The 25488-nt window shown below is 39.5% G+C and overlaps 2 protein-coding genes and 1 long non-coding RNA gene across 4 annotated transcripts; 2 read left to right on the top strand and 1 right to left on the bottom strand.

Moving 5' to 3' along the window:
- Positions 1 to 1649: 1649 nt before the first annotated feature.
- On the top strand, positions 1650 to 6490 carry LOC139145342 (squidulin-like). Of its 2 annotated transcripts, none has more exons than XM_070716448.1 (3): positions 1650 to 2025; positions 4408 to 4644; positions 5657 to 6490. In XM_070716448.1, exons 1-3 carry the CDS (start codon positions 1995 to 1997, stop codon positions 5872 to 5874), a joined length of 486 nt encoding a protein of 161 aa, XP_070572549.1. In that variant the 5' UTR covers positions 1650 to 1994; the 3' UTR covers positions 5875 to 6490. The 2 variants fall into 2 exon arrangements, with proteins under 2 accessions (XP_070572549.1, XP_070572548.1); XM_070716447.1 differs by having other exon boundaries at positions 1654 to 2025; positions 4405 to 4644; positions 5657 to 6485.
- Positions 6491 to 6858: 368 nt separating this feature from the next.
- Positions 6859 to 13537, bottom strand: LOC139145346 (uncharacterized). Its single transcript, XR_011554908.1, has 4 exons — positions 13385 to 13537; positions 11910 to 12061; positions 10463 to 11256; positions 6859 to 10417 (listed from the first exon to the last, which is right to left on the bottom strand). It is a non-coding gene; the product is annotated as an uncharacterized lncRNA (long non-coding RNA).
- Positions 13538 to 13659: 122 nt separating this feature from the next.
- Positions 13660 to 25459, top strand: LOC139145344 (nuclear speckle splicing regulatory protein 1-like). The gene is made up of 7 exons (XM_070716450.1): positions 13660 to 13813; positions 15095 to 15170; positions 15956 to 16024; positions 22342 to 22470; positions 22750 to 22957; positions 23479 to 23599; positions 24121 to 25459. The coding sequence occupies exons 1-7, from the start codon at positions 13776 to 13778 to the stop codon at positions 24938 to 24940; spliced, it is 1461 nt and encodes a 486-aa protein (XP_070572551.1). The 5' UTR covers positions 13660 to 13775; the 3' UTR covers positions 24941 to 25459.
- The last annotated feature ends 29 nt before the right edge of the window (positions 25460 to 25488 follow it).

Genomic DNA, 25488 nt, shown 5'->3' on the forward strand with positions numbered 1-25488 from the left:
TTACTCTTCTGTCAAATTTATGTTGAAATACAAAATACGAGCTTTCTCAACACCCTGCAATTGTCTATAGATGCAGCATTATTATTTGCAAACAAATTCTAGTCCGGACTAAAATCCAGTCGTCAATAATAACAATTGATGTTGCACACATAGAGACTGTATTGTCAGCTTGAATACTGGGTATTTTGACATGAACTTTCAAGCAGAACAAGAAACTGTATCTTATAAACGGTACTTGACACACATCAAAAGTTACAGCTTATTGAGCTTTTAAAGTTACAAGTTGCAATTTGCACAATAAACAACACATAAGTTGTCATACAGAAATGTTTGGAGCATCAAATCATTCTTGCGGTTATTTCTGTGTCGTGTGTCTACCCAAGGACTCTTAAGCCAGTGGAGGTATTTCGAGGTATCAAAAACGGAGAGTGAGGGACATAGTGCGGGACACGCAAACTGTAATTTATGGCACTCTGAGGGACGTCCCGCTGCGCACTGTGTAAATATGGGACTCTGAGGGAACGTCCCGCAGAGAGTTAAAAGCTGCAGGTCGCTGAAACTGCATGTACTACGTGAAAATTTTATCGAAAGGTACTGATAGTTTATTTCACAACAGATCAGCTATGTATTGTATATGCATCCTTCCAGGGGAGTCAGGACTCTACCACACAAAACCACACAGTGAACTTTATCTGTTGCCTACTGCTAACACGCAAAAACACAATTACCACCGTACACATTTCAAATCCCAAAAATCAGAATACTTAAAAAATAGCCTTGGGTAATTAACAGCCTTTCGATTTTCAATGAACGGATACTGACGGATTATCCTACTTCCCGATGTGTTTTGTCCAGTGCTGATGACAAATGGTTGACTGGTTTACTAAGAAAATCTAGTCATGTGTGTCCAGTGTTGTGAACAAAGCAGCAGTTTGATGTTGTCATCTTTGTCTCTTCTGGTACTGATGTTTTTTGTCGTATCAAGTGATTGATATATATATATATTAAGTAAACTCTGCAGTGATATTTTTTTATTCAAAATTTTCAGGCCTATAAACGCCAGTCATAAAACTATACCATGCTATAGCGCATAAATAGTAGAATAAATACAAGGTTATTTTATTGGTTTTGTACAATTTTATAAAAGTTTGAACGTTCATCATTGAGACATCATTGAGAAATGGTAGGACTCATACCCACAAAGTGAAAAATTCAGTGGCTTTTTTGTTGATGGAAGAATTCAGAAAAAAGTTTCATAATCTGAATTTTTTCATGTTTTACCTGCTATCAGTGTATTGCACTTCAGCGATCTGCACCCTGTGACCTGCAGTCGTCTCAGCTGTAAATTTTATGAACTCCCTGAACTGCTTGAGGCAATACTATATGACCTATACCATGTATGGATTCCATCTAGGATCAATCTTTGTGTTCCAAGCCCAGGGGTACATGTACTTGCACTGCCCGCACATCAAAGTCTGCTAATAACCCTTTTTGTTTAAGATCTCAAATGGTCAATATAATATGTACCAACGGTTGGGTCTCGCTTACAGCATATTGTCATGGCAACACTCAAACAAAACATTTCCTTCTTGCTGAGGGCGAAGCAGTTATCAAGACACCCTTATCAGTGCCCAAGGACATATGATATGTCCCCCCCCCCTAAATAAACAGATTTCGTACCTAAAGAAATTCCCCTGTATATCCCCTGTATGACCATTTGATCAGACTGGCGTTGCTAGGCTATCGTGCTATGCTGTTACTTCAAACCTACAGGTCCCAGAAGAAACAAGTCTTCATTATTTTCACTTCAGTGTGGCAACACTGCAAAGCAATAGAAGTGTAGAGCTATCGACTGCTTAACTTATGTCCATGCAACTTTCTTGGTGAATTCACACGTACACAGATCCTGTACTGCACTTTGTGTTTAAGCTGTGAAGTTTCAGATTTCTGGGTCATTCAATTCATCGAGTAAACCCAATGTGAAAACAGGAAGAATGGGTTGTGGATCAAGCAGCAAATCAAAAGGTAACTGTGAATTTATGATCACCTGTTGTTGTTTGATTTATTATTACTAAAACAACAGGTGATCATAAATTCACATAATGTATCCAAAATGATTTTAAGAAAGAAATTTTGCTGATTTTCTCATTGAGAAAATTGAAAATTATAACATGATTATGAGTACCATGTTTTGGAGCTACTGCTTATTTTCACTCGAATGTGTAATTGCTTTACTTGATATTGGTTTTAGACTTTTTACATCGAATTTGAGAAGGCAGAGGGGACGTTGCAGGCATACATGTTCCAATCTTTGTCTTTCTGGTAACAAGTAAAGTAAATTGTTAAGACAAAAGTTGTCCAAATAGTATAATGGATTAAATCTAGACTTGAATGAACCATCAATGAATTTACAATGACGTGCTGTATTCTGGTATGACATATTGTTAGAAACTGTATGACTTGACTATGATATTCTAGCTACACCAAAGAAATAATACTGACACAAACTGGATATATATTTGCTGTTTCTTTTTGCATTGTCATGCGTACCTCACCAAACTTTATGCTCTTTTTTTGTCGTTTCATCGTCCTTAAAACAGCATATAGCCCAGGTTGATATTACAACTGTGGAATGTTTCTATCATTGTAACAAAAAGACCAAACTTATGTTTAAAAGAAACAAAATATCACCATTATGTTGAGATCCGTACTAGTAATAGTGTTAAATCTTTTTGTTCACCTTGGTTTGGTCCGGAAACTAAATTATTTTCTTAAACGTTCTTCCCAATGCATTTTCAGTTCAGGTGACGGCTGTCACATCAAGCTGGGATCACTTCTAAAAATGGCTGACGTCTGCTGATATACTGCTATTGATTTCAGAATCTAAGGCAATGAAAAAAGTATATAACTGGAAAATATCTATTAAGATGGCTGGAAAGGTATTTTTGCACCAATTCTTTTCTCAGAGTTTTAAGTGTTAGAATCAAGATATTTAGTTCAAATTTTCAGGATAACTCCCTTACTTATTACTTTCTCCAAAGAATATAAAAATTGTATATTTGCAGCCATGATTTTGAAATATGACGCCAGCAAATTTTAAAATTTAATTTTTCATATTTTTTTACATATTTGAATTTAGTAATAATTCAATAGTACTTAACATTACCAAATTAGTTATATGTTGACACTATTAATTGTAAGATGTGTACGGCAGGATTTGTAAATAAAATTTGTTTTTATGATTTTACTGGGTTTACATATCAAAAAATTATATACAATTCTTTCAAATTTCAAAATGTGATTTTCAAAAAGTACTTCAAATACAGGAAAATTGTGCCATGGTTGTCTTGTGTGTAACCTTGATAATAGGCTGTGAAAATTCCATGTCCATATCTCATTTCATAGGTTGGATTCAATTGGCATAAAATTATGTAGGAAAACTGTTATTCTGTCAGAAATGTTGAAAACAAGCCATATTTGCACCCCTCTTTTGAAGTACATAGCAGTTTTTTAGGTTAATCTCACTTTTGACACCTCTTTTGACACTCAAAGAATCTAAAAATGCATTTTCAATAGCAGTCACTCACTCTGAATGCAAACACTGCCTTGTCAAACTTTCCTAAAAACAAAGCAAATAATGACTTTCCCTTTTCAAGCATTTATTTAAAACTAGGGGACCTCTACCATAGTTAATACACTAAGGACTCCCCAACTTCTTCTTATTTGGTCAGTTTTTCAGAAGTTTCAACAGGCTATAACTCTGCAATGCCTTTGAGCCCAAATGTCCAGTTTCTGTTATTCCACAGCGAATGTTGACTACTTTCATATTTTAATATTATTATTGCAGTTTATAACTGAAGCTCTAGCCTTTCCAACCACCTTAACTTAGAGATTGTTCAGTAAATGTAACCAACTTACTCTACATGGTCAATTTGAAAGCAGTTTTCGTAATCTTTAAATTAAAAGCAATAAAAGTTCTTGTTCTTTCATTAGTTTTTATTTAAATCTTATAAGTTTTGGTGATTTGAATGAAAAAGAGAAGATTATTCACATCTGAAATACAAACTACCTCATGGGAAATTCATTTGCTTCCTTCCCAGAAGCAACTCAGACAACTTTGTTAATGTATTTGTGAGATTTGTAATTTTTGCTTTACTGCACTCCAGGAGTGTACGTGTTAATTGCTGTGTAATACAGTGGTCGACTGATTGATTGTTATCGAATGTGATTGTTGACCTGTTTACAGGGAATCAGGCTGAAAAGGGTAACTTCGATGTGAATATTCAAGTACATTGTATAAAGCATTCAAGATCAATAGAAAGAGGTATATAGGTTCTATACAAGTAAGTCCCATACAAAGTGTTTTTTCATATCTTTACTCAAATCTCTGTTCTGTCTTTACAGTAGTGGTGGTAGACAAGACTTCACCGGAGTTCATTATTGCTGCCTTCAGCCAGTTTGACAAAGACGGAGATGGTTTCATTACGTTGGAAGAATTAAAACAAGCGTTCACAAAGATGAAGATTGAATACAATGATGTCACAATTTACCAATTTATGCGTGAAATTGACACAGATGGAGATGGTGTGATTAACATCAGAGAATTTGCGCACTGGTGGCTGAAGCAACACCAGCGTCCTCAACGTAAGAATTCACCAATATTGATCGTTTTAACTGATTTGGTAAATGTTTATTTCCTGTGGCTGTTCATCCAGGTGAAGTGCAAGCCACAGGATAAATGCACACAACGAAAATATGCATCAATGAATCAGTAATCATGCAATGAAAATTCCTTGAAGTTTAATATAACAAATTAACAACAGCTCCTTCTTGTGACATGTCACACTGTTCTTAAAGATTGTGTTTTCATGCTACTCGTGCTGATAATTGTGCCAGACCTGCCATTATAATAAATCAATCTTTGCACTCGATACATACTGTACTATGTATGGTAGGGTATTACACCAAAATACAATTGTTTAAGTGAACAGCACAGCAGGAGAAAAATAGAAAAAATACTTTACATACATAGTTGACACTATAAGGTTTCACACTGATATAGTTATTTAAGACAATAGGATAAATTTATAGTTACATTAACGCTTTCACCACCTTGAATTCTAGAAATTTAATTTCCAAGCATAAAACTGAGAATTTTCAGGAAATCTTCTGGTAAACCATTGGTTAAACTTTTTACACTAATATATATATATATATATATAGATATATATATATATATATATATATATATATATATATATATATATATATATATATATATATATATATATATATATATATATATATATATATATATGTGCACACACAGACACAGACACAGACACACACAGACACACACATATATATATGTGTGTGTGTGTGTGTCTGTGTGTCTGTGTGTATATATGTATATATATATATATATATATATATATATATTATATATATATATATATATATATATATATATATATATATATATATATTTATATTTATACACACACACACACGTGTGCACGCATGCGCGCTTGTTAAAGGGAGACAGAGAAAAACTGTTTACAGATATGTAGTTGATATATTAGTTATGGCTTGATACAAAATAATTAGTGAACAAATGAATATCTAAAAGAATGTCACTTCACTTTTTTTCACACAGCGTCACCTGGGGAACGAATGATTGCCATATTTCGAGCAATTGATGAGGATGGGAAGGGATACATCACCCCAGCTGATCTGAAAGTTTTCTTTTTGAAATCCAGTGGCTCCTACACAGATCGAGAAATAGCTACCGTCATGGAGGCAGCAGACGTCAATGGTGATGGCAAAATTGACTTTGGGGAATTTGTCAGACTGATGTTGTTGATAGGGAGATAAAGTAGACAAAAGGACATAGATATGCAATTGTCATTTGTAACAAAGTGGTTTGTGACTTCAATTTACTGAAAGATGAATTGATAAACATTTACCTATTGTTTTGGTTGTATGAATGAAATACATATAAAATATAACAAATTATGTACTCAGTAAAGTACAAGCAACAGTATGGAGTACCATAAATTTAAGATATTTTTTCTAATGTATTGAATCATACTGCAGCCCTATTAGTTGAATATTCAGAAATGTTGATAATGTAATGGCTTACAGGTAATTACTGCTGACTGATGCCCCTGTATTGAATCTGATACTCACTGGAATCATACATGAAATTTACAACATTTGGAGGTGTAGATCTTCTCTGTAGATTTTAATTTGCATATACCAATACTGCTCACAGAATACTTACCCCTGAATTTTGGGGGTGACAAATATTCTTACTTTCCAATCTCTGTATAAATGTAAAATTTCCATTCGGCAACTCTGAAGTTGAATTTGAATTTGGTCCATGTGATTCAAGGATATTTTAGAATTACGGATGAATCTAAAAAGCTGTGTTTTTTTAGAATTGGTGTATATATCACTGAACTGACAATTCCCACAATTTTAAGTGTCATGGCTTTTCCACTGCTGTAAATAAGACCAAACTACAACCATTATACACCAAATAGCTGTGTGGGTTTTTTCACCTGCTCCATATAGTATATGAAGTTTGTACTAGTATAAAATTTTTCCATTTGTGGTCAGGCTCAGGGCACTGAAAAATAATCTAAAAAACGAGGCAAACGGAAACTAAATGAACTTTTTGATGATGAATTTGCTTTATGAACCTAGCTAAGACAAAAAAGATATATATAAATGTCTGATGTACAGTGTATACCAGATATTGTCTGCTCAGATTTTTGACATACACCATATTGGCAATATCTATCAAACATAAGAAAACAACACTTTGAAGAACACAGACACACATAGTGAGAAACATTGGTGTGATTGTCAACTTGATTTATTTCATCATTTCAAATGTCAGCACCACCCTGGTTGATAAGCCAACATCAAACACATAAATAAAACCCCTTTAGCAAGTTGTATAGGTAAGTTACACAAAGTAATATATAATAAATCCAATCTCCAGAACTGATAAACTCTGAGATACAGTTTTGTTTAGTGTGTCTCACTAATATAATTGCAAAGGACACACACAGTCGTCAAGAACAAAACAAGGATAATTATTTCAATGTAATGATGTAAATGTGATCCAGAAAAGTCAGTCTAAAATAAAAATTACTTTGTTGATACTAAGAACTTCTAAAATAGTTCAGAATCTAGATTCTGAATTTTATTTTGACTTTTCATCGCATACCATCTTGCACAAGGTTGTCTATAGCTGAAAGACAGATCTACATATTGGGCGCCAATCTTTTTTCTTGCACAGCTTGTGACTAGACGGACAACTCCTTATGACTATGCTCACATCATGAAGAATGGCACATTTTATCATTTGTGTCAATAATTTTCATGCTCAGTCTTGATTTGCAGTATCTTAACCAAATCGAGTTGATGTAGAGTGTTTACAAATTCTGGATGCAAAATGAAAGATAATGGGCACATTTATCTCTCGGTTACATGTACATATACTCTCTGACATCAAACAAGTGCTAAAAAGAAAGGCAGTGTTAGGCGTCATCATATGCCACACTGCAGTTTTACCACCGGTTCTCGGCTCACTCCACCGGTATGTACAGCCCTGTGATTGGCACATTCAAAGAGCCCGTTACCAGCGAGTGTTTTGATCAATGCTGCACAAAGTTCATCAACATTGAAGTGCATGCCTTCACAGTTGCTACATAACAGACAATCTCCATGGTGACAGGCAAATATTATGCAAAATAGATAAGAATGACAAACAAATGCAGTCAGTTCGGAGAATTCTTATATGCTTGTTGACCTGTATGTTTTTGGTCCTTTCAATAGTTTGGCAATTTACACCATTTTTTTTTTTTTTCCTACTTCGCTGTACTTCCCTGTTTCTCTTCTGTGTAACTTTATCGATTACAAACCTTACATAACTGAATCTGTCAAGTTTTTATTAGTTTCTCTTGGGCTTCAAAATGTCAAAAGAGTGTTCAGATTTGAAAAGCAACATTTAAGTCAGTCAGCTACTTGGTGACAGTTGAAGTCGCAAATATTACAGTGATGTAATGTTACAATATGTAACAACTAATATTTCACTTCATGGATTATGTTGACTAATATTTCACTTCATGGATTATGTTGTATTTTTCAATGCACTGGCTGACGTGACCAGCTCAGGTTGCAGTATGTTTCCTGGTTTTGTGGGATCAATCAAAAGTAATCATGAATCGTTTCTCAACCTATACCCCACCCCCACGGATTCCTTTTGAAAAAAAGGTCGACACTCATCATTGATGACAATGGGTTTAGGCTAAACCATGGGTGGTGAGAGGGCTAAGAAGCACTTTGCATCAGGCAACTATGAGTTGACTAGTCGCCTTGGTTGGTGTCAGTGGGGCAAGAGATGGAACCAAATTATATCACAACTAGTCTGTTCATCAAGTGCTCTGTGGCTTGGAAGAGAGAGCCTACAGGCCATGTTAGTATGGTTTCTGTTAGAATAGGCAGCTGCATTCTAAAGGATAGAACCAAATCAAATCGGCCACACTTGTAATATTCAAGTGGGAGGTTCAAGTTCAAGCACTCCGACTGACAATATGCCTTGTACAGTCAATTGCACACATCACATTATATTTCAAGAGAGGCTGCCAACACTCGACTACCAGATCTCTTTTGTGTGTTGAGCGTAAAGAAATTTGTGTTGTGTGATATTATATAAGACTATCATTTCAAGATACAGAACACCAACTGTCTGATCAAACTTTGGGGACACAACCAGTAAACACACACATTAGTTACATTCACTCAATAGATTTAACAGCACCAAATCATGCAATAATGCTGGTCTACAATTGCATCCGAACATAACCTCCTGTACACACATCCTTTCTTTTCAGAATCTTCTTTGAGCAATGAAAGAATAAGATGGGAAGGCCGGAAAACCAAGAATGGAACTGTAAGGGTAATCAAAGCCCCTTCCTGTGTGGCGTAATACATGACTTTCAGAAACAATTATACACTCAACTTGAAATGAATGACCATCTGTTTAGCATACAGTGGGTGAGTTGCATGTGCAGGATTTTTTTTGCTATAAAGCGAATAAAGGAGACGCAGTGCTTCTGATGAAACCTCTCCAAAATAATAACGATACCAGTAAAATTGGCATCATCTTCTTACAACATATGTGATATTACAAGCAGTCGTTCATCAAAGTTCTATGTACAAGTAGGAAAGTTGTTGGGTGTATTGATGGCTTCTAGGGTGATTAGCTGTAAGTCTTGACCAGCGTAGTAAGTTTCTGGACTGGTAAATCTATGCACTGTGAGTGGCTGTGGTCATATGGGTGTCTTTGGTTTGCATCAGTACTTACTTTGTATCTTTGTACTCTGAACTTCTCAAAACCCGTAGTGTACAAGCATAAAAACAAACCAAGGCTAAGAAACATGCACTTGAACTTCAGTGTATAATCTGATGTCATTACGACTATAATTGGTTAAATAAATCAATTCAAAAAGTAGTCTTACTTTGATAGTACACGTACAAAAATGTACAAAATTTACAATAAACATAATATCTGTATGCACACCAAATGATTGAACGGCTTATAACTCTCTAAATGTCAAATGTCATATACATGGCATTACTTTTCTGAACAATCATCAGTTGTAAATTTATTCCAAAATCCAAAGTTTGTGATTTACAGGTATGGTAATTGGCAGTGACTGTGAAGCAGATAGGAAATAGGTTCTAAAAAGGCAGTTTGAAATACCAGTATTCAAAAGTTCCTCAGCAAATATGGAGAAATGTGAGATACACCTTTACTAAAAAGCCTAACAGCATTCCTGACTTAAAAACTCCAAATAATGATTTTGTGATTTCACTGAACTAAAGCTACATTTGACAGTTTAGACCCATCGAGATGGATAGGGCATTTAGGATTGGTACTGTACCACAAATTACTATGTTATTGATCAAGGTGGTCTGTCTGTACTTTGAAAAACGGTCATTTCATCTCTTGATCCGGCATGATATGGTTATATTATTCAATTGAGTTTTACATATTTGCAATCACACAAATTAAAATGTCAACCATAGCTAGATAAAAAGTGTGCTGGGATCTGAACTTTGGTTGAAAAGTTTATCTGCAATGCTGATTCAAAAGTGAAAAATTCCTTTCAGAAACTAAAAAGATCAGAAAAAAATTAAACCATCTGGAATAGTGTCTTATATTATAGAAATGTAACTTTGTGCAAATGGCTTATTAGTTAATTGACTAGCTCACTGGTCACTTAGTGTCTTTCTGTGTTTCAAATAAAGGTCAGGAACTGAATCAGTTCTTCAAACCTCTACTTATATTGAAAGATCCATCGCTCGAGGATGCTCTCTTTGTTCTAAGCTTCCCTGCACCCTCAAGTGACAGATCCCTGCACCCTCAAGTGACAGATCCCTACACCCTCAAGTGACAGATCTTTCAGGCTAACCTCTACTCTGCATGCACTGTTATGTCAGCTTTCATTTTCCTGCATTCTTGTGCACACGTGGTGTTCCTGTCTCATTGTAGGTTGCAACATTACACAATATCAACATGACAGTTTCCTGGAGACGGTGATAAGTCAACAAACTTTTATCAAGTCTGTGTAGTTATGTATGAATTTCTGCATTGAGGCAGTTCTCAATCCCTGGTTCTTGCATTAGTGGTTGTTGACACTGACTGTTTGTGTGATTTTAGTCCTTTGTTCTAATTTGAAAGTTGTGCACAGTGAGACAATTTTTTCAGACATAAAGCTGATAAAAAACTTGCCCCTTTAATTAAGGTGGGTTACCTCGGTAAATTTTACTGGAGTTCCCAAGACTTGTTACTGGCGTCCCCTTGGTGCATCAATGCAACAAATATTAGAGGGACATTAGAAATGGTATCGGGGTTCCTAAACCCACATACCTATATTCCCAAACTTTAGTAAAAACACTGCACTTAAGTATGTGGAGCAAGTCTTCTTGGTTATGTACACATTCAAGTAACTCCCTACTTTTCCTTGAGTCGCATACTCGTTTAAACATTACACAGAGTGGTATCTATTTGTACAAGATATGAGATAGAAGACCAGGGTAATCAGTCCAAGACTAGGTCTTCATTGATCAGCTGCCGGTGTCTTGTCTGGTACTGTACATGATGTCTGGGTTTGTAAATGTAGATTGCAAGGCCTACGTAGATCAGCAGAAGCACTGAAAATACACTGACGGTCAGATCTGTAATGGCAAAAAAATGAGTGTGATTAGTGGTTAATCATGGCACAATGGTTTCTTGACAGTAATTCATATACATTGTTTGATTGAATGGACCTTGTAACTCAACTGATTACCATAAAATGCAAAAGTCACATCATTTGGCAGAGGTAGAATATGATCTTTCAAAAAACCCAAAAAAACATCCAAGTTAAAGCCATTGAAACAGCACTGCAGGTCTTCAAACCATCAGTTACGATGACAATATTTTCCTGAGTAACTTTCTTTATGGATAACAAAAATGGATATGGGATCCAGAGTACTTTCTACAGAATCATTAAAAAGTGCTTTAGATTCTGATTTTGATTCCTGTTTCCTCTTTACATGTTTGTCTTCCATCAGCAACACTGCTGAAGCAACAATCTGATTCTGATTTTGTGATACAATTTTACATCATGCTCACAGTGACTGGGTAGTATGGAGAAAAATATTCTATTACCCACTTTAAAATCATGCTTACAATGTGAAATATTCAATTTCTGATTGACGTCCACTTCCCTCCTTGGTGAATGGGTTTAGCATTTGAGAGCAAAGACAGTGCCTTGGTGATTGTTCTCAGTGCTTATGAATACAGAACTATGATTATGCAATGCATTCCTGGAAGCACAGCTACTGACCTAATCTTTGGTTCTTTAACACATCCAGCGTACCCCTTCCAGGATTTTCAGTGTCTTTGCTGAGGACCATCACAGCATTGATAAATATTGATAATAAAAACAACTCTATTCTAAAGATATCCATACTCTTTGGCCAGTTCCAACTTCAAATCCTTGTCAAGAAAAGAAAAATATAGGTGTTAAGAATTATAGTAAAGTAATATGTTTGTCAGGATAGCTTGCCAGCAATTCAGCAAATAATCCGATACAGTGCGCCATCCAAGGTTAATGAATATTCATAATGGATAATGCACCATTGTCATTAAATTTGCATAAACTCAGACCATACCCAATACAACTGGAAGGATAACTACAATTTTATTCTTATCTACTATGTCCATGCTCTTGATTGAACTCTTATTCTCACCGTCTCCCTTCTGTTCGGCTATTTAACGTTTGAAATTTAGCCATCTGGAGGGCCTAGGAGTATAGCATTATTGTCATACATTGAAAACAACTATCTCTATTTCATCTTTTTTGTTGTCATTTGACAATTATCTGCTTGGTAATAAACAGTGAAAGTACCTTTTTAAAATTGGCTGTTAAAAATTGACAGAAGCAAGATATATTCCTTACAATACAATAAGAGTACACCACCTCTGGCAGTTTCTGGTCCGTACTACTAGCCTGTCCTTTTAATGTTCTCGCGCATTTTTTCTTTCTTGCGATACTGAAGTGCCATTTTATGATTCGCACCATCTCATGGGCAATTTTTATCTAATGTCTGACTTAGTTTTATGAGTCAGCCTTTGTTGAAACAGAGATTCAGGGGAATTTACACTTCATTTTTTCGCATTGATACTGTGAGACTAGAAATCTAAGTTAATGCGATGATGTCAAGAATTGCGTATAATTATTATTAATAATAATTTTACATGCGTTCACAGCAACTTCAGGATGCAGTATGGGGTTTATTAATTCATAGACAGTAGAGAAACGTTTCTCGACTGTCTATGATTAACTGTACATATCTAGCTATATTAGCTCCTTTTTAGCTCTGTGATTAGCTGCAGAGCTGTAGCTCGAGGTTTTACTTGGGTATGTGAGTACACGGTCAACACGACAGAAAAAGCTAGCGCATAGCCCATAGGATTGGCTACTTATTGCAGCTAGTGGTGGCCAAGAGGGAAATAATTCTTGTCTTCATAATAGATACGCATAGTGTCTCCATACCCTAGTTTGCCAAATAAACATTACATTAGACCATGACTAGAGACCACTTGCTGTGAGTATTCTCCTTGTTCAAAGCATGGAGGTAGGAAGAGAACTCTTCCTACCTCCATCTTCCTACCTCCATGTTCAAAGTCACAGTGCGAATTTGAACACAAAACATGTATTCCGTTGATTAAGATGGGAAGGTATGATTATGGACGGGTTTGAGTTTTAAAATTTGACCAACATACATATTAACACAGCAATTAGATTTCTAGTCTCACCTCGTGTCAAATTATCTTTTTCCGCACAATATTCATGTTTTCATCGCTCTATTATTCGGCCGGTAAGGGTACCCGCCCAGCAGGTTCCAGGTCACAAGATTCACGACCTAAACACTGCAGCCAAATGCTTTGCGCATGTGCTGCCGTAATCTGACAGGAAGTAGCTGCAGAAGTTGAGAAATTTTATTTCTGTACTATCTGATAACGCATGATAACCAACTCTTTCGCATCCAGACGTTCAAAAATACTCCATAGAGATCATTTAGCACTGGAGAAGCAACGTCCTTGCAGTCCAGGACGAGATAAAAAGTAAAGTAGAGTCCCGGAGTAGAGTTAGGTTGATGTTGGTTGACCTCTGTGTGACCTCTAATTTACTTCCGGAATCGCAAGTATGGCGACGTTCACAGGAATTGGATCGTCTGGTAAAAAGTGAGTGTTCCGGGTGTTTAGACATCATAATGATACGACACACATATTCATGCAAGTAACAAACGACTTGAATGCCATTTAAGAAAAAAACTTGCGTTACAGAAGTGCTAGCACAGCGCTCACCTGAGACGGTACAGGCTGCAGTACGCTACTTGTACATGATTACTATTAGCTGCAAAATTGTAGCTCTACGGTGAGGCGGTCGGTGAGTTTTGGTTTTTGCGACATCGCTCACCAGTAGAGCTACAATGCCGAAGGCCCTGAAGCATACAAAATGAGCACGCTGCACATGGCACGGCATTTTGATGTAAAATCCCACATATTTACTGCATTTGGTCATACTGATTTATCACTACTGAAGATTAAACACTATACTACACTAACCTTGTCGTGTATGGGGTTTGGTATTTGTTCAAATACGTCGATCGCGTTCCAAAAACATTTCTTGGAGCGGCCATTACCAACTTCCGGTAATGGCGGCTCCCAGAAACACGCTCAATGTTTATGGAACGCGATCGACATGTCTGTGCTAATACCAAACCCCATAAACGACAAGGTTAGTGTAGTATAGTGTTTAGTCTTCAGTAGTGATAAATCGGTACGACCAAATGCAGTAAATATGTGGGATTTTACATGAAAATGCCGCGCCATGTGTGGCGCGCTATTTTGTATGCTACAGGGCCTTCGGCATTGTAGCTCTACTGGTGAGCGATGTCGCAAAAACCAAAACTCACAGACCGCCTCACCGTAGAGCTACAATTTGCAGCTAGATTACTCTTTCTGACATGGTACACGTACAGGAGAGAAACGTTAATTTTCGTTCAGTTGTCAGTACGCGACACATTACAGCAATGGAAGCCCAATTATTAGTTATAGTGTTCCTTTTTTGTGCATTTGCAACAACAAAAGTATGATTGAAACAGTGTTTCAGTTCTGTAAATTTATTAACAAATAAAAGCATAAACATAGGATTAATAACTATGTGCCGTGTGCTCAAGGAGATAGAAAGGGGTCCCTTCCTGCCTCTGTGGTGTGCTCTATATTGTAGGTCAAGGTTTTGAGAATTAGTACTGGAAGATATCTGAATCCTATATTTATTTATTTATTTATTTATTTCTTATCCAATATTGATGAGGATAATGTTGCGATTTGTTGGTGAAAGTTCATAATCTGTCAAATGTTGGAGATGATTGTAATGGGTTTTCATATAGCAGATTTACAATAGCTTTTCATTGTTATTGTTTGACATTTTCAATTTTAATTATTAATCACAAAAATCAGGTATGGACTGATCACCACCAAGAAGACGCCTTTGGTTAAGAAACATGCCATATTTGGTGATGACTCAAGTGATGAGGTAAGATACAATATTGCGACACCATTCTGTAAGATTCAGCATCTCAAACGATAACTTTAGAAAGGGCAAAATTATGGCTATCATTTATATAAAGACGTTTTAGTATTGTTTTAATGTGTTTCATAGTTTGACTGTCTGGTATGTTTATACTGTATGTTAAAAGTGTTCAAATTGACCCCATGAAGCATGTCAGGATGCTATGAGTTACAATTATGACAAATGACAGTTGATAAAATTTTGAAATAATTTCAATGTGTCACCTAGCTTTCTGTTATTCAGTATCTCCTTTTTTTATGCCGTGAGAATCTTTCTCAGATAAGCCTTAACCCTTTGAGTGCAGTAATTTTTCCCACCGAAATTTCAGTGCAAAATTTTACAAATTTTTACAAATTTTTCTGTAAGTTTTCTGATAATTTTGGACCAAATGGATATCATATTTCATTTGCTACACTTTTATATCAAAATTTTGGCAAGAAGAAGTGTAGTGTAGAAGACTGACCCATCTCTACATTGAATTTATAATCAAATCGTGTGTAAAGAGTACCACTGCTTGAAACACATCAAGAATAACGTTACTTGAACGTGAATAATAATGTAAGTCTACATGAAGATTAAATGCACTATCAGGCTTATTCTCAGCTTTTACAAATGAGCACTGAGATACCATTGGAGGCGTGTGGTCATCAATGGAGGAAAATACTGATGTAAATGCATGTGGCTGGCAGTGCATGCCATATTTTGTCGAATGAAGTGTATGTTGATGTGGCCGTATGTTTCCACCACAGGAACCAGTCAGCGCCCAGATAAATGCATCTCTACAGCAAGTAGCCAGGAAGAATCAGCTCAAAAAACAGGTCAGTTATCAGCATATATGTTGTGTATTTGTACTAAAAGTATAATTTTACTACGTATGTAGGCTAAATGTTACAATTGTGGAAGGGACTTGCCTGTTTTGTTTACACCATTTTTACTGAAACAATGGCTTGTTTGTATTGAATGTTTCATGCAAGTATGTTAATCATTCAATCAATAAATCAATGAAACGTATATGATTTTCGTTTTGAAATTGCCTCTTTCAGTTACTTGGACTAAAATTAATTTCCTCTCTCTTAACCCTTTTCCTGCCGAGCGCCCCTGTCCGTTATCCTGCCAAGTCGGTCAAAAACGGCCCCCTTTTCCGTGTCTACAGAAGATAGGCTCTCCTGCACGCTTTCCTGCCAGGCATTTGGCGGGAAAATACCGCATTTTCGGGGTACGATTACCGACCATATACGTGTTAGACTTCAAAAATTTTTGCATGCCCGTATAGAGGGGCAACCGCTGATGAGGTTGTGTCCAGAAAATGACGAGGTCACGGGCGTTGTTTGCCCCGGGGGACGTGCACTTTTATGCCCTTTTCTAGCTTACTTTCGCGGAAGTAAAGCTCGTTCGCCGGCACGCACGGCCACACCGGGGAAAATCACCTCGCTCGTGGGTTAGTAGAAGACCCAGGGGTTAGTGCTATGGGTGCGGCAGCACCCTCAAACCTGTCCTGTTTCCCTGGGTTGTGTCACTTGGCCACGTACTTTGAACGACTTGGAAGAGTCGCACAGTGCAGTCCACTTTGACGTAGTGTCAACGACATAGTTCCGCCATTGAAGGAAGGCGTGTACGTAGTTTGGCCAGTTCAGTGCACACTTAGCTCGTTAGTGTTACCGTTTCCTAACAGGTTAGTTTTGCAGTTGTTACTAAGGTGCAGTTTTGTACCACCTTAGCTCTGGACAGTGCAACTGCTCCATGCACTAACCCAAACGACAGATGGTCGGTACAACGTCTACGTCGCACGAGCACAGCCTCCGTTGGGCTGTGCCCCTCCCACGTGATACAACGCACGTTCATCCATTACTATAGCGTCCTTACGGATCTGCCAAAAATGAAAGTGGGGGTAAAAACAAAAGAAACGAAAATATGCGATCCATAGATGTATTTTATTCGGGAATAATTTACATTATGCCGAACAATAAATCTCGGAGTCTGTCTCGACGTCCGAGTGCATGGTCCGTGTTTCAAAAATTAAAAAGGGGGTGGCAGATCCGTGTTTCAAAAATTATAATCGGGGGAATTGTACAAATAATCCGTCTAAACAAAACAAAACAAACGAAAATATGCGATCCATAGATATAATTTTATTCGGGAATAATTTACATTATGCCGAATAATAAATCTCAGAGTCTGTCTCGACGTCTGAGTGCATGGTCCGTGTTACAAAGATTACAATCGGGGGATTGTACAAAATAATCCGTGTTTCAATTTACAATCAGCGGGATCGTAAAGCACAAACAAACGGCACAACCGTGCTCAAAATGTGATCATGGTCCGTGTAAGAATACAGTCAAGCCACTGTAAGGCGAAGCTATCCCCTGTCCGTTATTTACGTCGGGTTCTCTTGCTGATGGGTGTCGTCGGGGCTGTGTGAGTAGAGGTCTGCACGCCAACGCTCCTCTTACCTCGTAGCATCATGCGATGATGAAAAGCCGCAAAACACTCGCCCTCGTGAAGATGAACCCCGCACAGACTACATCCTTTGGACGTCTCAGACAGTCGTCCGCTCGCAGTGGTCTTACCCTCTCTGCTGCATACTTTACAGCATTTCTGCCGCCCCTCCAAACGGCTGACAACGTGCATCGGCTGATTTTGTGGATTTATGTACGAGGAAAGAGAAACGGTGGCCTCGACCTCTCTCACACTGGGCTGCGATCGCCCACAATAACCGCCAATGAGTTGTTTCCCGACACGCAGATGAAACATCTTATGTGTCAGCTTACTATCAGGGTGTACATGCTTGAAGCATATATATGCATTTACCAGGGCAACATCAATCAGGTAACATGCCAGATATGTCCACCATCTGTGATTCTTGCGCCCAGTGTGAAAGTACTTGCGCTTCTGGTTGGCTCGGTCGACACCTCCCATGTACGGCGATAATTATACAGCGACAGAGGCAATTGTCGCTGCTCGTCTCCCTCCCCACTGGCACGCACTCCAAGGGTGGATAGACCGTATTCAAGATCAGCACCTGAGCGTTACTATCCTGATAAGCAGTGATGTTAAGACGAGAGTCCGTTCTGGTCGTGGCTTTCATATCCCCAACAGACAGAGGAAGGCGCTTCCTCTTACCCGGCGGAATTAATTGAGGGGGCATGGTGCGACGATTACGGCGGTTAAAACTCCCGACCATGTAGATCCCGGTCTCCATCAGCTCTCTAGCAGTAACGACCGTGCTAAACAGGCTATCACAAAATAGGCTGTGATTATATCCACAAAATGGCTGGACCAGCTCCATCGTAATTCTTTTCACCACACCTCGCTCCTGCCGTCTCCCATCAGTCCGATCCCGAAATTTCACACCTAGGTACGGTGCAAAGTTAGCGATGTATGCAGTGGTGGAGTCGCACAGCTGCCATATCTTAAAACCGTCTCGATCAGGCTTATGCGGTAATCTCTGCTTAAATTTAGAACGGCCCTTGAATCGCACCATGCCCTCATTGATGGAGATCTCTCTACCCATCTTATAATTATTTACGCACCTGTCAACTATGGGCTCCATCCATGGATTGATTTTATAAAGGGGATCCTCCTGACACCGACGTCGGCGGCGTGCCTCATCAGGATCACGACGTGGATCGTTCTCTGGGTCTGCCAGATGAAAATATCGCATAAGCTGCTGAAAGCGACTGCGGGTAATCACAGTAGAAATACCCTGGTTTCTCAGAAATGGATCGCTAGACCAATAATCCTCCACTGATGATTTACGGTCGATACCCATACAGACTAAGACGCCAATGAACTCCTGCACCTCTCGGTAGTCAGCGTTACGCCAGTATTTATCGATCTTCTAGCGATATATCGCTGGTGGAACTTGGCGTATTTATTAGTCTCGTCCTTTGCCAATCTGATCAGTGTAGCTGGAATAAACTTAAAAAAGTAATCGATCTCACGGGAGTGGCTGGGCAAGGTGAAAGTCGGTCCTCTCTCATGGTCAAAATCGGTCTCCTCAAATATATTAGCATCGGTAGTTTCCGACATACGCCAGACAGGAGGGGTGTCGTCCTCCGCCAACACAGCAGCAACGTCATCATCGTCGTCAGAGCTTGCCTCACCTACATACTGCCTGTCATAAAAGTCATCGTCCTCTGCCGCATCCTCGTCAACCTCCGAGTCGGACTCAGCGGTGATATCACCGTCGTCTGGGCGTCTGGGCCTGAACTCGCCAGTAGCGGCATCAAGGATCATATCTGGCTCAAAATCAGGTGGGCTATCCTGATAACGAACCCTCCGCACTATCTTTTTCGGCGGGGACATCGCAGCACACGAAACTATGGCAGGAGCGGGCTGGGCAGCCTCTGCTGATGACGAGGACTCAAGCTCTTTCGCACTGGGCACAGGAACCTCTCCTGACGCAGGATGAGGGCTCATGGTGCACACAACAGGTGGTGTCTCTCCCGGAGCAGCCGGGGGAGAACCAATGGCATCAGCCGTCTCGTTACTCACTGTCTCACTAGCAGCAGCAGACGTAGTCTGTGCAGGTGAAGTATCTCCCAAAAGAGCAGCAGATGTCTCTGCAGGTGAAGTAGTCTCTCCCGGAGCAGCCGGGTGAGAACCACTGGCAACCGGTGACCCACCATCATCATCGGTAGAACGATCAATCTTACGTTTACGCTTACCACTGGGTTTTCCAGCCGGAGATAGCTTCGCCTTACGGGCGCGTTTCTTGCCTGACTTCTTAGAACGTTTACTAGGGACATCACAACGATCGCTACCACTACCGCCCGGAGACTCTGCATCTTTGAGCTTCAGTCGTCTGCTCGCCTTCAGAAAACTTTTGCGGTCCGTCAAGCTCATGTCTGGAACAGTGTCGACAGACTAGCAGGTCCCACCTTTTAAAGCCACAGGGAAACAAAGCCCTGGACATGATTGGACGCAGGGGTGTTTATATATGCAGCCACCTGTTATTATAATGAACCTACGGCAATCAGGCCACCAACCGGCGCTGACATTCCTACCCGTCATGTAAATTGCCTGTCCGTACCATTTGATATGCTAATAATACTCGTTTGCAATGCAAATCCCTCGAGCACTTAGCATACCATAGTCAATGTCATTAGCATCTCAACTTGACATTCCGTCCAGCTGGGTACGTGGCATGCGCACCTGCCACCCAAGGACGTTGGCCCAAGCCCATGCTCAGTACGGGTGGGAAACCCGTATCTTTAACCTCATGTCCCTTCTAAGTACGCCCGAGCAGGGCGTATTGTCATCCAAGTCGGTGACAAGCCAACCGACTGATCGCCCATTAAGCAGTAATGGACTGGCCGTCTCGTTCTTGTACGGCAACGAACAGTGCTTCAGCGGCTTGTTTAGGTCATAACCGTTGCCTTCCGAGCGGCTTACCCAACTAAGGCGGTCAAAGATGAAGGATACCAAAATTGTCAACAGCTGTCTCAGCCTCATCCGTTGGGCAAACATGGCTCCTTCAAATAACGTGGCCAGCACGTCTACGTCATCAGCGGTGATGACGACCCGTCATTGACGCCCGAGTGCGTAAAACTCGGAATATACCGACAGGTACCTCTACCTGAGTCGGTTATACCACGGTATAAACCAAACACAGGTCTGCCAACTCCCGTTAGACTCGGCCGTTAGCCGAACTTCACAGGGACAACATAGGCGTAACAAGTCGGTGAACAACGGTTCACGCACCTAACCGCAGCCGCCAAGTCAGTGAACAATGGGATCGAATTTCGAGGCCTTGTTCGTGAATGGCAAGGCTGAGGCGGTGTGTTTCGTTGCACGGCTTGAACGTCTAGAGCCAAGTGCAGCCGACAACGTCCGACATCTGATGGGTAGTCTTTTCGAGAAGGTAACAAGTCGGTTAAAAGCGGTGGTTACCCTTCACAAATGTCGCTCAAGTCCGTTCGGATCAGTTCCATGTCAGTCCGTCAAATCCGTCCGCACTTCCCGTCAATCAGGACTAAGTCCGTGATTTTCGTCTCGCACCATTGGCAAAAATTGCACCGCCAGCTGAGGCGGTCTTAGGCGGTTGCCTTATAGATTAGCATTGCCGAGACGGTCAATTTCGGCCGCAATCTATGTAGTGGCTCAGAGCCAAGTTAGACCAAACTCCGCTAGGATGTTTTACGTCACCGTGCTAACCTGCCAAGTACGCTACTCGTCCCCCCAAAAAAAACCAGTCCCCCAACGGGGTAGGGGACTGGCTGGGTAGCTTCTGCACCTTTCCTGTCCTTGGACTCCCTGTGAACCCATTTCGAGAGCAAACGCCGTTCCTCGCCCAAAACCTGTCCTCGAACGACCCCTAGCGTGAGCAAGGTTTGCTACACGTAGTTCCGTCAACTAGGCAGGAAAGGGGGTACCAAAAAGTAGCCCGATTTCCACCGCCTTAGGAGAATAACAGCCGTGGCTGCTCAGCTTCTAGCTACACCGAATTTCAAGCGGATTTTCACCGACTTGGCAGGAAAAGGGTTAAAGCGTCAGAGTTCACATCGGCCAGGTCACATTCAGTTGAAAGGATGCCCCTACTAAAAGCTCAAATAACATCATACCAACCAGAAATGTTTTAATGTTATCTGCCAATGCCTTTAAGCCATCTGAATAGATATTTAAATTTGAAACATCAAAATTACACAATGTAATTTTCATGTTTCAAATATATTCTTGTATGTTGTTGGAAACTTCAATTGGCAACAATTTGGGGTTCTTAGAAAGATATAGAGAAGTTTAACTCTTTCACCACCATGGTTTTGCCCTAACCCATTGTTATCTATGGTAATTGTGGACCTGTTTACAGGGAATTGGGGTGAAAAGGTTAAAATGTATTTTACCCTGACTGCAGCGTTAATTCTTGTTGTTCAAAACAAACCACTTCTATGCAAATGTAAACAAGATGCTCCATAAGTCTTTTCGACTGAAGTTTCATATAGGAAATAATCCCCTTTTTCTCGTACTCCACTCGCCCTAAATTTCTCCGGCCACAGCGATCCTATACTGTCCACTTAGCCCCTTTATGGAGTAGTAGGCTATTACATGTGCGGAGAAAAACTTGATGCAGTTTTTTGGGGGGCGAGTGTTGTCATTACTTCATTCCAAGCTACCATGCTGCAAATCTTTCCCACAGACTCAACTGCAAATGCAGAAGGCCCTTGAGGAGGATCCGACAGTGTATGAATATGACAGCATCTATGATGATATGACAAAGACCAAACAAGAGGCAACTAACAAGGCCAAGGATAAAGATAACAAAAAGGTTGGTATTGATTGCACCACCCTGACTTGTAGAATTGATTATCAAAAAGCAGTTGTGATATTGTAATGAAACCATGGGATAAATTCTCTACCAAGTTAGTGAACAGGTAAAAACGTAGAAATGTTAGCAAAGCGGAAACGATGATCTGTGTCAGCAGGGCTACTCAGTTTTGGTAACAACTTTGTGTTTGAATCATCACACCACATTTTCATCATCTGCAAAGGAAAATCAGGAGCACAGAGTTTGATGAAACCATGGGGATTTTCATTACACCAACAGCCCAAGTATATCAAGAGCCTGCTCAAAGCAGCTGAGCAGAGAAAGAAGGAACAAGACAGAGTGATGGAAAGAAAAATACAGAAGGAAAGAGAAGAGGAAGGGGATAAATTCGCAGACAAGGAAGAATTCGTGACATCAGCTTACAGGAAGAAATTGGAAGAACAGGCAGCAGAGGAAGAACAAGAAAGACGACAAGCAGAGTTAGAAGGTATGGTTGCCATGGATTTGTTACCATGGACTTGTTGCTATGGACTTGTTGCTATAGAAATGCTGCCATGGACTCTTGTTGCAGGGTTGTTGCTATGAACTTGTTGCAGTAGACTTGTGGCTGTAGACGTGTTGCAATAGACTAGTTGCCATGGACTTTGTTGCTATGGACATGATATTCTGGCTTAGTAAAATACTAGTACATTGTAATTGTATGGTACATGTGATGAATTAAGAGGTCTCCCTTTCATGAGAAGATGGGCAGTATAATCCAAACTGCTATACATACTACACAACAATAACAACAATTTCTTTGAAAAGTAGAGTACCATGTCCACTTTGTCATTCATTTACACTGACTTTGACTTACATGTATCCTCTCTGATTTTTTTGCAACCAGACTGGATGTTACTTATACTCGCTTTGATATACGTGTGTCCAGCCTGACTTTTTGCAGTCAAACTGGATGTTATTTAACTTATACTGACATTGACATACCATGTCTTGTCTGACTTTTCACAGCAAAACTGGATGTTACAAAGCAAAAGGATCTCAGTGGTTTCTACAGACACCTACTGAATCAGACAGTCGGGGAGGAGAAAGTAGGAGACAGTGATAATGAAGATGAGGAGAAAGACAAGAGGTGAGGAAAAATTGTTGAACAGTGATAAAGGAATAACTATAAAGCCATAATTCTCATAAAATTTAGAGTTCCAGCATTTTGCATATCTAACTCAGATGTCAACTGTACTGCAAATTTCATTTAAAGTTGACAGTTTTGCTTCCGTAGATCAGAAAAATCATGATTGCCTCATTTATTGACTTTTCTCCAAATGTGATCAAGGAAAATGATGGGAAAGACTGAAGATTAATGGGCACAATAAACTTTGTTTGAATTGTTATTAACTTAGGGAATCCACTCATATCATCTCTTATTATTTAGGGCCCCCAAAGAAAATCCCTTTTAGTTTGCAACCAAAGGTATGTCCAGTAATCTTCAGTCGTCCCGCATGATATATGAGGTGGCTTTTCTCTTGAAATTATGAGAAGAAATGCACATTTCATTCAAGGAATGGGAAATAAACCTGACATAATCTTCCCAAGGTTTCTCTGTTATATCAATGAGAAAAGTCTAATGGTTCCATGTACACCATTCTGCTTCAGGAAAGCGAGAGACAACCTTGACAAAAAGAGTGACAGTGATGAAGACAGTGACAACAGCCACGGCAACAGGAAAGTTCAAGACAGCGATGAAGAGGATGCACATCGCAGGAACAAGCATGATGAGCAAAGAAATGAAAGGAAAAAATATGAGAGAAATGATGATGATGATGATGATGATGATGATGATGACAGTGACAGGAGGCGCCGTAGAGACAGAGATGATGAGAGGAGAGGGGACAGGGAGAGAGATGATCAACGAAAGCTAGAGAGAAATGATGAAAAAAGACAACACAGAGACAGAGATGGTCATCGCCATAGAGACAGAGATGATCATCGCCATAGAGACAGAGATGATCATCATCATAGGGACAGAGATGACCATCACAGAGACCGAGACAATCGCAGTCATAGAGACAGAGATGAACACCATCATAGGGACAGTGAGAGGTACAAAGCTGGAAACACAGACAGGCATGCAGACAGCGACAGACACAGGGACAGACACCGTGAAAGAGACAGAGAAAGAAAGAGGGACAGGCACAGAGATGAAAAAGAAAAACACAGAGATGAAACAAAATCACATGAAAGAGAATCAGAAAGAGACAAGAAAGACAAATCTCAAGAAGAAACTGTACAAAAGCTAAGACAGGAAGAAGCAGAGAGCGAAAGCAAAAAGACAATGCAGTCTGTACAGCCCACCAGTAAATTTGCAAGACGAAATGCTGAAGAATCGATATCATCAGCCAGGGAAAGATATCTGGCAAGGAAAGCTGCTAGAACTGCAGCTAATGTTAATGCCATAGAACCAGAAGAAGACTGAGATTTTGAATTTTTTTACTACTTTTTAAAATTTTACAGTATGTTTGACTTTCTTTGAGAACATCTGTGGTAAACTTTGATGCGGGCCTTTGGACTTCATTGAAGTAATTCTAGTCTTGGGAGTTACTGACAACATGACCTGAATGCTAGTTTATATGTCATGGTTTTAGATTATTCAGCCAAGGACCTGCAAACTTCACTGTCATTTTGTGTTCTGTTTATCATATGAAACTTAAGAGTCATTACAAGAGTGACAAACAACAGCCAACCTTGAGAAGCAGAGTATTTCATGGGAAAGTACCCAAGCCTGATAAATATTAAGGACTTTTGCCCTTTTCAAGCATACAGTTTCCATTAACTATGTTAATACATAGACCCTCGAGAAAGGGTCCATGGTTAATATGACACTTTTACCAGAAATAAATTACATGATATTATCTTTGCACAGCACAATGATTCAAAAAAGTCATACTTAAAGATGGCCTATTCCATGAATAAAATGACAAAATGTATCCAAGAAGTGGTGTGTGTAGTCTGGTTATTGACAAT

This window comes from Ptychodera flava, chromosome 12 (assembly GCF_041260155.1).
Source record: "Ptychodera flava strain L36383 chromosome 12, AS_Pfla_20210202, whole genome shotgun sequence".
NCBI classification, from domain to species: Eukaryota; Metazoa; Hemichordata; class Enteropneusta; family Ptychoderidae; genus Ptychodera; species Ptychodera flava.